This window comes from Stomoxys calcitrans, chromosome 1, assembly GCF_963082655.1.
Source record: "Stomoxys calcitrans chromosome 1, idStoCalc2.1, whole genome shotgun sequence".
NCBI lineage: Eukaryota > Metazoa > Arthropoda > Insecta > Diptera > Muscidae > Stomoxys > Stomoxys calcitrans.
Window position 1 is genome coordinate 168,549,450 of NC_081552.1, and position 14,616 is coordinate 168,564,065.

The 14,616-nt window shown below is 36.1% G+C and overlaps 1 protein-coding gene across 7 annotated transcripts in view; it reads left to right on the top strand.

The window, feature by feature from the left end:
- Window positions 1–14,616, top strand: part of LOC106085461 (spectrin alpha chain, non-erythrocytic 1) — a 262,696-nt gene that overhangs the window by 215,510 nt on the left and 32,570 nt on the right. For all 7 annotated transcript variants that reach the window (XM_059361018.1, XM_059361020.1, XM_059361019.1 and 4 more), the window contains 4 exons: window positions 5,981–6,097; window positions 6,389–6,651; window positions 10,058–10,187; window positions 10,519–10,706. In XM_059361018.1, the coding sequence (XP_059217001.1) occupies window positions 5,981–6,097; window positions 6,389–6,651; window positions 10,058–10,187; window positions 10,519–10,706 (698 nt within the window). The remainder of the gene's footprint in view (window positions 1–5,980; window positions 6,098–6,388; window positions 6,652–10,057; window positions 10,188–10,518; window positions 10,707–14,616) is intronic.

A 14,616-nucleotide genomic window follows, 5' to 3' on the forward strand; every position in this document is an offset into this window, starting at 1 on the left:
ATTGATAAGTAAACCGATCGACTCAAAATCACTTTCTGATTCGTTTAAGCTATGTCCGTCTGGCTACAGGTCGCAATTTTCATCCCATCGTCTTCAAATTTGGCACATACACTTTTTTGGCATAGAAACGAAGGCTATTGAAATTGGAAAAATCGGTTCATATTTGGATATAGCTCCCATACATATGTTCGTCTGATTTTGAGAAATATAGCAATAAAGTGCTCATTTGTTAACCGATTTTATCGAAATTTGGTAGGAAGGTTTATGACTCTCGACATAACTGGTGAATTTCATAGAATTTCAGATTTAGATATAGATCTCATATATATTTATCGCCCGATTTTCACTCCTAGAGCCACTGCAAGCGCACTTATTGCCCAATCTTCCCAAAATTTTGTACAACGCTTTCTTCGACTACTACCAAAATATTTTTAGTGTTTGGCCGAAATCGGTTCAGATGTATGTATTGCTCCGTAGTTATTACAGTTTGATCATAGTTGCTCGAAATTTGATACGGAGTGTTTCATAACCCACCTGAAAACATCCGCCGAGGTCCATCAAAGTGGTTTAGAATTAGAATAGCTCCCACTTTGTACATATAGGGTAGGTGTAAGATATTATAGAGTCGGCATCGCCCGACTTCTTGTCTTTCCTTACTGGGTTTTATATATTTTTGTCAGAATGCAATTTAATTTTATCAAAACGAAAACTAATTTAGTATAAAAATTATGAAACTGTTTTAAGTTACGATTATACACAGAAAAACATAATTCTTAGAAAAAACCAACTACCAAATTTGTATATGGAATTTTAAACTCTCAACAAATTTTAGAATTGAATTGAAGACTTTATTTGTTGAAGTTGGTTTGTAAAGACTTGACAGACAAAATAATGCCATTAAGTGTTTCCATTAAGTGTTTCGAATAACAAGGCCGGTCCAAAAATAAATTGTTTCTGTTTCCTTTAATTTTAGAAAATTCGGCTAAAAAAATGTGTTTCGTAATGCAAAAAAAAAAAAAAGTGGTTTCTAAATTTTTTTAAGTTGAATTTGATTGAGACACTTATTACTGTGCAATAATGCTTATAGAGTTATTTCATCATAAACAAAATTATGTCGGTAGGCTAGAGGTTGCGTCAAAAACTACCAAACATAAGATCATAAGTTCAAATCACGAGGCGGCATTTGAACTTAAAATAGTAGAAAGAGACAGAGAAAAAAAAAACGAAAACAAAAGGCAGTAAACGAACGAGACAAGCTGTGCGAGCCGAATAAAAGAAAATACAAAACACCACCACACCGAAGCTGTGCAGCTAAGCACATGTGGTTGCTGGTTAAATGGTTTTTTGTCTTGCTTATGGATATATTGTTTTTATATGTTTGCTTGCAAAGAGTGCCTTTTAACAACAAATTAGTACTTTCGGTCGCTGAATAAATTATTGCAGGAAAATTAACAAAATTCGTCTTCGTTTTTTGACCAAAATTGTTGTTTTTCAAAATTATTTTTAAATGTGTAAAATTGTAGGTATTTACTTTTAACAATAAGATTTGGAATTCGTTGAGTTTTAATTTGTTTTTCAGTCCAGGTGTACTCTTGGCAATGCATCGGTATGCATGAGAATCTTTTATCCTCACTTGGCAGACCCGGTAAATATTACTGATCTGAATCAGACGTTTAGTATTCTTAATGGTTCTACTCTTTCATAAAACAAGATGTCTTACACAATAAAAATGAGAGAACCATTATATTATTATTATTATTCTGTCGGTTTCCACACGACTGAAAAAACTGCATAAAAATCCTTATCCCATGCTACATTAAAGACCAATCCACTTGGTACAGATATTGTTGAAAATTTTGAGGAAAATAATAATTAAGCAGTTGTTGATGTTGTAGCAGTGTGTTGTGCACTGAGGCGGCGGGCTTTGCCGATGAAGGACTTCATCGGGTCGGATGCAGGACTCCATCGGTACGTACAAACGGATGCCATGGAATTGCAGTCATTGGTCTTGGCAATTTCTGACCTCTATTTGTGAAAGGTTAATGGAAGTATTCTCGATTTCTCAAATATAAAATTCACAGTGTATTTGGTTTTTCATATAGACTCAAACACGGCAAACCAGATTTTCTTAAAATTTACACAGATCGATAAGTTTGGTCTTGAAGGAATAATAGGCTATATGATTTGTCTATATCTGAAGTGGGGACCCCTTTCCTTATCCCAACTATTAAACCGATTTAAGCGAAATTTTGGTGTGGAAATCAAAAATTTTCCTCAATGTCTTTACAAAGAAGGAGGAGAGACTGATCGGTCTAAAATCTTTCTTAGTATATTGCAACTTCGCTGTCTTCGGTACAAAACCACCTTAACTCTCCTCTCCTCTATCATTCGTTGTCCTTCGGGCCTGATCCTGAAGACTAAGCTTACATGTCGCTAGAAGCATACCTACAGATTCCAGTCGCCTTGGAATGTATAAGGTAGTTCTTAGTTTAGGGAAATGTGTGTCATCGTTCTAGTGTTTCCTCACTAGACATTGTTCATACATTCTCTGACTTCTGAATATATCCCACCGTAATAGGTTTCGAGGATAGGGTCTTCTTTAGCCTAGAGGCTTCAGATGTATCCTCCACTGAGCTGCAGAATTCCACCCATGAGTTGTTCTGAGCCTTTCTCAGCTCGCCCTTTTATTTTCTTAGCTCAGCCTTATAGACGCCCCAATTATACGGTGCCCTTGTGCCTTTCGCCCTGTTGAGGAGTTTTCTGCAGCCCTTACTTTGACCAACCAGTTCTGGGGTCCACCATGGCGTTCGCTGTTTTCCCCTTGGCTCTGGCAAATGCTGACACAAGTAAGTCATTCGGGGCTTTCGTGATGCCCTTGAGCATTATGTCGATGTTCTCCGCAGTTTCCACTTCCTTTTCCGGTCTACAAGGGAAAGTCGTGCTGAAACCAGCTCCGTGCAGATCCTTTGTCATTAGCTTCTGAAGCCTTGAAGTATCCTTTATATAAAAGAGTTCCACGATTTAACTGACAAAGTCTTCCCTTTTGAATTTTCTCATTTCCTTCTAAGTTATGCTTATAAGCTGCCCATAAATCTCTGTCACCTCTGCCACTTGTCTCATTGAATGTCCTTCACGTATCCTTCCTGAGTTATCTGTCCATCACCTCTTATTCTTTTTCTTCTTCAGCATTCTCAATGGCCAAGCCAATCCAAAGTAGAAGTCATTTGGAACTCCAGGGCCTAAACCTGAAAGTCTATATCATTCACGCCATGAATCCCAATTCGAATATGTTGGACCCTTTTCGATCGACGATCTCAATTTTCCCCAGCATTCTCAATGGCCAAGCCAATCCAAAGTAGAAGTCATTTGGAACTCCAGGGCCTAAACCTGAAAGTCTATATCATTCACGCCATGAATCCCAATTCGAATATGTTGGACCCTTTTCGATCGACGATCTCAATTTTCCCCATCGAGCCTTTCTGGGGTTTCTGAATGGTATTTCACCAATCCTGAACAATATGTACTTACGGTCTAAAAAATAGCCTTCTTCTATAAGGCCCAATCCAATCATAATCCTGAATTTTACCCAATATCAGATCAATAATCTCCTTTTTAATAGAAATTCCAAAAGTATGTTCTTTACCCTGTTATAGAGGCTAAACCATTCTCCAAAATAAATTCGAGAACACTTTCTCCTCTGATGTTGGTGTCGAAACTACCCAATATCGAATTTATATTCCATGTTTCGGAGGTGACATCATCATGTGCAAAGTATGCGGAAGAAATCATATGTTGGTTACCGCCGCATGACCACGGTATAATCCGTTGTACAGAACTGATTCAAAATAAATCCTGTCAAATACTTCCTCGCCAAAATACACGTCCTAAACTTGACACAACTTTTCTTAAAAATCAAATCATATTTTCCGTCCTCAATCCCCATAAACTATTGTTTATTATAACTGATTGATAATTTACTACAAGAACAATTTTTGTTATAATATTGTTAAAATTATATCATTCATATCTATGAGACACATATTTCAGTAGATAAACTTTTTCTAATTTTCTCTGAACCTTAACCCATAGTTTTGAAATCTGCATAGAGAATTTATTTACACACATGCATCATCATTCATACATGTTCCCTTTAGGTCAGACAAAAAAACATCACACGGACGCACAGACAGTTAGTTATGAGCATCCAACGTGCTAAAGCGTGCTAAATTCGGCCGGGCCGAATCTTATATACCCTCCACCATAGATAGCATTTGTCGAGTTCTTATCCCGGTATCTCTTCTTAGGCAAAAAAGGATATAAAAAAGATTTGCTCTGCTATTAGAGCGATATCAAGATATGGTCCGGTGTGGACCACAATTAAATTACATGTTGGAGACCAGTGTAAAATGTCAGCCAATTCGAATAAGATTTGCGCCCTTTGGGGGCTCAAGAAGTAAAATAGAGAGATCGATTTATATGGGAGCCGTAGCGGGCTATAGACCGATTCAGACCATAATAAACACGTATGTTGATGGTCAAGAGAGAATCCGTCGTACAAAATTTAAGGCAAATCGGATAATAATTGCGACCTCTAGAGGCTCAAGAAGTCACGATCCCAGATCAGTTTATATGGCAGCTATATCAGGTTATGAACCAATTTGAACCTTATTTGACACAGTTGTTGAAAGTAAGAATAAAATACGTCATGCAAAATTTCAGCCAAATCCGATAGGAATTGCGCCCTCTAGAAGCTCAAGAAGTCAAGTCCCCAGATCTGTTTCTGTGACAGCTATATCAGGTTATGAACCGATTTGAACCATACTTGGCACAGTTGTTGGATATCATGACAAAATACTACGTGCAAAAATTCATTCCAATCGGATAAGAACTGCGCACTCTAGAGGCTGAAGAAGTCAAGACCCAAGATCGGATTATATGGCAGCTATATCAGGTTATGGACCGATTTGAACCATACTTGGCACAGTTGTTGGATATCAAAACAAAACACGTCGTGCAAAATTTCATTCCAATCGGATAAGAATTGCGCACTCTAGAGGCTGAAGAAGTCAAGACCCAAGATCGGATTATATGGCAGCTATATCAGGTTATGAACCGATTTGAGCCATACTTGGCACAGTTGTTGGATATCATAACAAAACACGTCGTGCAAAATTTCATTCCAATCGGATAAGAATTGCACTCTCTAGAGGCTCAAGAAGTCAAGACCCAAGATCGGTTTATATGGCAGCTATATCAAAACATGGACCGATATGGCCCATTTACAATACCAACCGACCTACACTAATAAGAAGTATTTGTGCAAAATTTCAAGCGGCTAGCTTTACTCCTTCGGAAGTTAGCGTGCTTTCGACAGACAGACGGACGGACGGACGGACGGACATGGCTAGATCGACATAAAATGTCGCGACGATCAAGAATATATATACTTTATGGGGTCTCAGACGAATATTTCGAGTAGTTACAAACAGAATTACGAAATTATTGTAGTATACCCCCCTTCCTATGGTGGAAGGTATAAAAAGTCGGCAACAGGTGTTGTCAGACTGGTTTTCTTTATGAAAGTGGGTTTAACAAACATTTGCCAAAAAACGTATGTGAAGACAATAAATAACTGCATTATGTGTCTGCCAACTTTTTGTGCAATGACGAAGGAATTCCCAAAAAACAGTTGTATGGTTGTCAAATTTCGAAGTTTGATTTCGTGTCATGTTCAACACCAATTTGGTACAGGATATATGTATGTAGATTTGATGTAGAAGAAAATATAGAAAATCACATTTGACAAATCTCGTTGAAAATGGCCTTGGCTGGCTAGAATTCTCGATCCAAAAATTTTCATTTCACTTAATGGTCTAAACTGGGCAATTTTGTGCATTTCAATACTTTTATACTAAGAAATTTTATTTTTTTTTATTCTTTGTTAGTAAATTGTATGTATTTGTTTGTATCTTTCTTTTAGGTTCGTTTGGAATCCATTGGTGCTGAAGACATTGTTGATGGCAATCCCAGATTAATTTTAGGTTTGATTTGGACTATCATTTTACGGTTTCAAATTCAAGAAATCGAAATTGATGTGGTAAGTTGAACGACAACAGTCTGTCGAAACATGCATACAATTCTTTAAAGGGTCGTTTATAAATTGCAAACCAACTTCAGTTGCGTTGTCTACGGGCAAATTTGTTATAGAAATTTCCATTTCTTTATCGAATTAAATTTTTCTTACAATTTACTAAGTAGCTGAGTATACAAAACACTGACAAAAGTTTCCAACTTTAAACTGATTTTGATTTCATTCTGGCAAAGCAACTGTAGTTGAGTTGGAATTCATAAGCGACAAGAATTTATATTGTAATTTTCCTATCGCCAGGACGAAGAAAACGAATCATCTGAAAAACGCTCCGCCAAAGATGCTCTACTGCTGTGGTGTCAACGTAAAACTCACGGTTATCCCGGTGTTAATATTCAGGATTTTACCTCGTCATGGCGTTCTGGATTGGGTTTCAATGCTCTGATACATTCGCACCGTCCCGATTTGTTTGAATACAGCACAATTGTTAATTCGAAAAATTCCAATATCGACAATTTAAATCATGCCTTCGATACAGCTGCCTCCGAACTCGGTATTCCAAGGTAAGATTCATGATATGAGAGTATGATTATTAGAATTAGAAATTTCGAATATGTTAAGTATAAAATACTCAGTTGTTATTTACAATAAAATTATCCAAAGGTGCAAGGTACAGCTTTCAAGTATTCTGCAGATAACTGTAATGAATTTTGTTGCACAGGTTTCAGAACTTTAACAAATGTGTTTTTCTTGGCCGAAAAAATGCATTTCATTGAAAGGATTTGTACATAGGCCAGCATAATAGTTTCAACCGCAGTAATTGAAGGTATAAGAGCAAAAAGAGGTATTCTTTTTATACCCACCAAAGAAGAATAACGGTATATTAATTTCGTAATTCCATTTGCAACACATCGAAATATCCATTTCCGTAACAAAATTTTAGACAATCTAGCCATGTTCGTCCGTCTGTCTGTTGAAACCACGCTACAGTCTTAAAAATAAAAAATAAAGATATTGAGCTGAAACTTTGCATATTTTCTTTTTTTTTGTCCATAGGCAGGTCAAGTTGGAAAATGGGCTATATCGGAATGTATCTTGATATAGCTCCCATATATACCGATCTGCCGATTTAAGGGCTAAAGACCCTTAAAGCTTCATTTATTATCCGATTTCTGTGTTAACCCCATTCAATTTGCTCTAGATTTGGACCAGATTTAAATGTAGCTGCCATAGATACCGACCTCTCGTTTCAAGGTCTTGGGCACATAATTGGCGCATTTATTATCCGATGTCGCTGAAATTTACCACAATGAGTTTTGTTAAGTCCATCGACATTCGCACAGAGTATTGTCAACATCGGGCTTTATTTGGATATAGCTGCCATATAGACCCATCTCCCGATTTAAGGTTTTGGGCCCATAAAAGGCGCATTTAAAGTCCAATTTCGCTCATATTTAGCACAGCGAGCTGTGTTAGTTTCATCAACATTCGTGTCCTATATGGTTCAAATCGGTCCATATTTGGATATAGCTACCATATATGTACATTAGGGTGGGGCGATTTGAACAACTTAAGGGGCACTTTGCGTTTCTGATTCTTGGGATTGAACATAGCAAAAAAGTCCACTTTACCATACATATACCTACGTTGAAAACGAGCCTCCAAATTTTGACTCGCAGTTTTTTTCTCAAACTTTTGTCACGTTTTTTTCTTGATATTTTGGCCTATAACAGTCAAACCATTGAGATTTTCGATTCAATACTATGAGACAAATTGTAGCCAGGACAATAGTTAATAACTGTCTGCAAACGCAAAATTTGCCCATGAATATTCTACTAAAGAACTCGGGCAAGCATGTTACATATCAAATTTTTAGCTCAATGATAAGGGGCCTTCTTTTTATAGCCCAGTCCGAAAGGCGTGCCGCAGTGCGACACCTTTTTGGGGGAAGTTTTAACATGGCATAGTACCTCACAGATGTCCCAGCATTAGGAAGGGATAACCACCGCTGAAAATTTGTTCTGGTGTTCTCACCAAGATTCGAACCCAGGCGTTCAGCGTTATAGGCGATCATGCTAACCTCTGCGCTACGGTGGCCTCCCTCTGGTTAACTCTCTAGTACCATACAAAAGCATTGGAACGCTCCTTCAAGCAGTTTTGACTTTGTGAACGTGCAAGTTTTTCGTGAAACTATTGATAAATTACTATGAACAACTGGAAATGGTAATTTATTAATATTTTCACGAAAAATGCACTCTTCACTTCTTCTACCCTCTAGCGACCTAAAAAAAAAATTTGGTAGCTAAATTTGGGGTGGGATACCTGCTGGGATCGCCCCAACCACAAACCGAAATATATACCAAACAGCACAATATACCCCCCAAACTAGACATATTTACCAACTATGGCAACATGGAGCTAAAATAAAAGATAATTAAGAGTAGAGCATGAACACAACTTTGATGAAATTTTTCTTTAACAAGAAAGCAACCTCAAATCAAGTTGTTTTCACAAATTTAAACAGGTTTCTCACAACTTTAACAATTATTACTCATAAAAAACAATAGAATTTGCTCAAATTGTTAGCTTATGTCATACGAAAATAACATACAGGTGGTGATAGCTAAAATGATTAATCGTATGTTAATTGCCAATTTTGATAAACACTTTCAATTACATGTGAATACAAAAGTGACATGTCATAAGGCATCGCCAAGTTTCTCTCCTTTGAATATATAAATTGGGCTCTTGATTGCACTTTTTTAACCCCTAGAGGGCGCAGTTCTTATTTGATTTGGCTGAAATTTTACACGACTACTTCTCCTTTGACCATCGGCATATGTGCCATGTATGGTCCGTATCCGTCAATAACCTGGTATATCTCCCATATAAACCGATTACCCGATTTTATAGGGCTAGAGCTGGCAAACTATCGATAATGGCAACATTAGATATTTTCGATAGTTTTAATAATAAATATCGATAGTATCGATACTATCGCCAATTTCCCATCACCTGTATTTCAAACGAAAATGAGAAGTAAAAATCAGGAGATCGATTTATATACAGGGTGGCTGATGAATATTGCTACAATGATGAATATTGCTACATTTTTTTTTCGGTGTATGGAATACATTTTTCTTTTATTCATGTTAAATTAAATTATTAAATTAATTATTAAATTATTATTAATTAAATTAATTAATTAATTAATTAAATTAATTATTAAATTATTATTATTAAATAGAAAAAAAGTTATTACATTTTTTTTTGGTAGCGGCTTTCATCAGCCACCCTGTAGAAGCAATATCAATGCACAGACCAAATAAAACCAAAGTGAATAAAGTCAGTTGGTAGTCATGAGAGAAATTATTGCACAAAATGTTAGTCTAATCAGATGAAACTTGAACCGTCTATAGGCGCAATGTATTTTAAAGGAAACATTCAGTATCGCATTGCTTAGTTTTGTCAAGTTTTGCAAAAAAAGAATTACTAATTATAGTATCCATCGGAAAAATATCAATCGATATTCAGCCAAAAAATTTAATATCGATAGTGCCATCGATATTTTTCCAGCTCTATATAGGGCGCAAATATAATTCGATTTGGCTGAAATTCCACAATGACTTCTACTGTGTTCTCCAACATCCAAACTAAGTATGGCCCGAATCTATAACCTTATATAGCTCCAAAGCATAGCAATTCTAATCCATTATCCTTTGTTTGCCATAAAAGAGATATCGTGCAAAGACAAATGTGATCCATGGTGGGGGGTATATAAGATTCTGCCCGGCCGATTTAATTGTTTAATTTTCAACAGTGCTCAAATGGCCATAAGAGATAAAGCTGAATTAGAAAGTCTTGGATAATATTGAAAATAATGATGCATATCTCAAACTAAACTATCTCTATGATAAGTCTCACATTACTAATTTTCATTTACGTTCTACATTTTCTACATTCCTACAGTTTATTGGATGCCGAAGATGTTGATTCTGCTCGACCCGATGAAAAATCGATTCTCACCTATGTGGCCTCATACTATCACACCTTTGCACGCATGAAGAATGAACAGAAGAGTGGAAAACGTATCGCCAATGTGAGTAACGAACCAGCTAGACTTATCCACGAATAGTCTACTTTTCTAAAACAAAAGAACAAACAAAGTAATATGAAGAGAAAAAAGTGTAGTATGTCATATACATATGTAATTTGCATTAATAGTTCCGGTCTATTTAAGACCAATATACATATGTATGACATTTCTTTTCTTATGCGGCTTGTTGTGTTGTTTTCCAAGCCATTCATGACTTGAAGAATGTCTTTCAATATAATAGTATGTCAATTTCAATTTAGATTTATGGTATTCATTTTCTAGATTTATGGTATTCTTTTTTTGCCTTTTTTTTACTCCTTTGCATTTCATTTAGATTGTGGGCCAATTGATGGATGCTGATCGCAAGAAAATCTATTACGAACGTTTGACTACAAATTTGCTGAGCTGGATCAGACAAAAGACCATTGAATTGCAAAAACGCGACTTCCCCAACTCCCTGGAGGGTATACAAAGGGAGTTGTTGGCTTTCAAAGAGTACCGAACGATCGAGAAACCCCCCAAGTAAGTATAATCAGAAATTTAGTAGAACGGATTTCATGGATAATATTAACCAGATAATTTCATAAAACCATACAACATTAGCATATCAAATGAGATATTAAATCATGCTACGTATGACGCATTCTCCCAAATAAAAGCCACTTAAAAAAAGTGTTTCTATTTTGTTTTTGGCAACTATATATGTTTAAGTCCATTTAGCACAAAACTAAAACAAAGAGTATAAATTTAGGTCCGTGTAATGCAGGGTCGCCACTCTATCAGGATTCAAACTTTTTAGTAATAAAATTGTCGAACCGCTATAACACAAATGTATCACAAAAAAAATCATAAAACAGATTTAATTTTTTTCAAGTTTTTAACCCTTTATGTGCCTTCGATTTTTATCATTTATACCTTAAAATGTTCCTCATTTAATCACCTTTCTACTCTACAAGGGAAATTTTGGGACAGTCATATTTGTAGGAGATACAAATTAATTAATCTGGTCACCCCAACTCTCTCAATATTCTCACGAAATTTTGAGCGATTCTCTTATGATTCCCGACAATATTGGTGATTTTCATAGCATTCGGTTCAGATTTAGACATAGCTTCCATAGATATACACTGTCGGACAAAATAAAGTGGGATTTTAAATATATTTAATTTTTTGATTGAAACATATTCAAATGTTTATAAATTATAGTTTGATTTTTAATTTGGTTAATATTTTATCTAATAATGAACTTAATATTGAATTTTACTTTATATTTTCTATTTATAACACAAACTATATAAAGGGTGATTTTTTTGAGGTTAGGATTTTCATGCATTAGTATTTGACAGATCACGTGGGATTTCAGACATGGTGTCAAAGAGAAAGATGCTCAGTATGCTTTGACATTTCATCATGAATAGACTTACTAACGAGCAACGCTTGCAAATCATTGAATTTTATTACCAAAATCAGTGTTCGGTTCGAAATGTGTTCAAATTTTGACAAATTTTGTTCAGCGATGAGGCTCATTTCTGGTTGAATGGCTACGTAAATAAGCAAAATTGCCGCATTTGGAGTGAAGAGCAACCAGAAGCCGTTCAAGAACTGCCCATGCATCCCGAAAAATGCACTGTTTGGTGTGGTTTGTACGCTGGTGGAATCATTGGACCGTATTTTTTCAAAGATGCTGTTGGACGCAACGTTACGGTGAATGAACACATTTCGAACCGAACACTGATTTTGGTAATAAAATTCAATGATTTGCAAGCGTTGCTCGTTAGTAAGTCTATTCATGATGAAATGTCAAAGCATACTGAGCATCTTTCTCTTTGACACCATGTCTGAAATCCCACGTGATCTGTCAAATACTAATGCATGAAAATCCTAACCTCAAAAAAATCACCCTTTATATGGCACGTAAGGAATTTCAAGTGAGAAAATAAAGTCGCACTCCAATAAATATTACAAAAAGATTAAATAACTTTAACATTTAGTACGAAGTTGCTGCTCCTTTGTTATTTTTGACTTCTCTCAATCTTTTCGGCATACTTAAAGCAAGGTTCTTTAAAGTATTTGTTAGAATTGTCCTCCATTCACTTTGCATTTTTTCCCAAAATGTTTGAAGATTTGATCTAGATTCCATCGGGATTTTGTAATCTAGGATAGCCCAAAGATGCTCTATGGGGTTTAGATCAGCGCTTTGAGCAGGCCATTCTGATTTTTCAACGTTGTTTACTTCAAAATATTTTTTCGTGACCTTACTCGTGTGCTTGGGGTCGTTGTTGAAAGATGAACTCCCCCAAGCCCATTTCCTCCGCACTGCTACAAAGATTTTCTTCCAAAATATTTACATAGTGCTCCGAAGTCATTTTAGAGTAAATTTTTACGAGCGCACCAACTCCTGAAGATGAAAAACATCCCCACACCATGAGGCTTCATCCACCATGTTTTACAGCATGTTTAAGGTTTTTCGATTTTAACCTTTGTATTGGTTCACACACACCACACTCTTTTCCGATTTCTACAATTTTTTAGTTCATATTTTGACTTGTCTGTCCAAACAACATTATACCAAAATGATTCAGGCATATTTATATACTTTTTTACAAAAGCCAATCGTTTTTTTTCTATTGGCTGCTCGTAGGAGCGGTTTTTTCTTAGCGAAGGCACTTTTTAAACCCCTTTCATTAAGTCTTCTTTGGTCAGTTCGAGTCGAAATATTTAATTCTTGCTTCTCTTTTATATCTCTGGCTGTCGCAAAAGAATTTCTCTTTGCTAGAATTGCAATATGATCATCCTCAAGCTTCGTCTTCTTACGTTTTCTGCCACATGGTTAGGTTAGGTAAGATTGAAAAGAGGGTGCATATATTAATCCGCCCCATGCCACTATGGAAATACACCTAAGACAGTAATCAGCTTGTTGTGCACTCTAAAAACTATAAAGTAACCTCTAAAAAGAAAATTTTAAGTTAGGAATTCCGTGCTATTAACAAAATCTTTAATTGTCTTCAAAATCTTTTGTGTCTCCACCTAATTACCGGTATCTGTTAGACGCGAAAGCCGGGCAATGACAAAGGAAATGCTCCAACGTCTCATCATCTTTCCCCGCATGCCCTACACTTTCCCTTTTATTTCCCCTTTCTCCGTTATGGCCCGGCACCGAAGCGATGCGGATTTTGCAATCATCAGAGAAGGCGTTAATCTCCTTCTTACACTGCAAGACTGTTCGTAACCTTACCGTCCTGGTTGTTATTGCCCTTATGGCAATTTTACTGTCGGTAAAGATGTCCACACTCGACGTCCTTCCGTTAGCACCACACCACTTCACGCATTCCGTGATCACCCGGATCTCCGCCTACAGGACCGCATTATGGTCAGGCAGTCTAAAACAGATCTCAATCCCTGGGTTCTCAGTGTAAACCCCCAGGCCCACTCTGTTATCTTGCTTTGATCCATATAATTTTTCAAACTTTTATTTGACTTCCTTATTTTATACAAAGCAATAATTTTTCTGATACCAGATTCTGATATTTAATACTTGGAACTCAAAGCTTTCAATTTCATCCCATTTCGCGATGTTGTACCAACATATCTTTTTGAGTTTCGGTTAGGTGCTTAATTTGGAAAAAGTAGTGGTCGATGCTTATTTTCTATATAATTTAGTAATATTGTGCGAAAAATTTAGGTACTTTGTTGCAAACTATTCTTTTGTAATAACCACAAATTTTTGTAAAAAAAAATTAGGAATATGTTATAAATTTCACGATTTATAAAAGAACGCACTTTATTATGTCGCTTTACACTACAATCCTTTTACATCAGAAACCTGAACGAACGAGTTCAAAAATTTCAAATGTTTATGGAAATAATTGAGGTACTCCAACAAATATCGGGACAATACAAAAACAGTAAATAATACACATAGATAAAAAATATTGAGAATTAATGAAGAAGAGTATACAACCGCACTTTATTTTGTCCGACAGTGTAGCTCAAAATTTGCGACATGAAGCTCAATGAGCTCGTTGGCCAAGCCCTACACTCATAAAAAATATCTAATGCTAGTAGCAAATAAAGGGTGATTTTTTTGAGGTTAGGATTTTCATGCATTAGTATTTGACAGATCACGTGGGACTTCAGACATGGTGTCAAAGAGAAAGATGCTCAGTATGCTTTGACATTTCATCATGAATAGACTTACTAACGAGCAACGCTTGCAAATCATTGAATTTTATTACCAAAATCAGTGTTCGGTTCGAAATGTGTTCAAATTTTGTTCAGCGATGAGGCTCATTTCTGGTTGAATGGCTACGTAAATAAGCAAAATTGCCGCATTTGGAGTGAAGAGCAACCAGAAGCCGTTCAAGAACTGCCCATGCATCCCGAAAAATGCACTGTTTGGTGTGGTTTGTACGCTGGTGGAATCATTGGACCG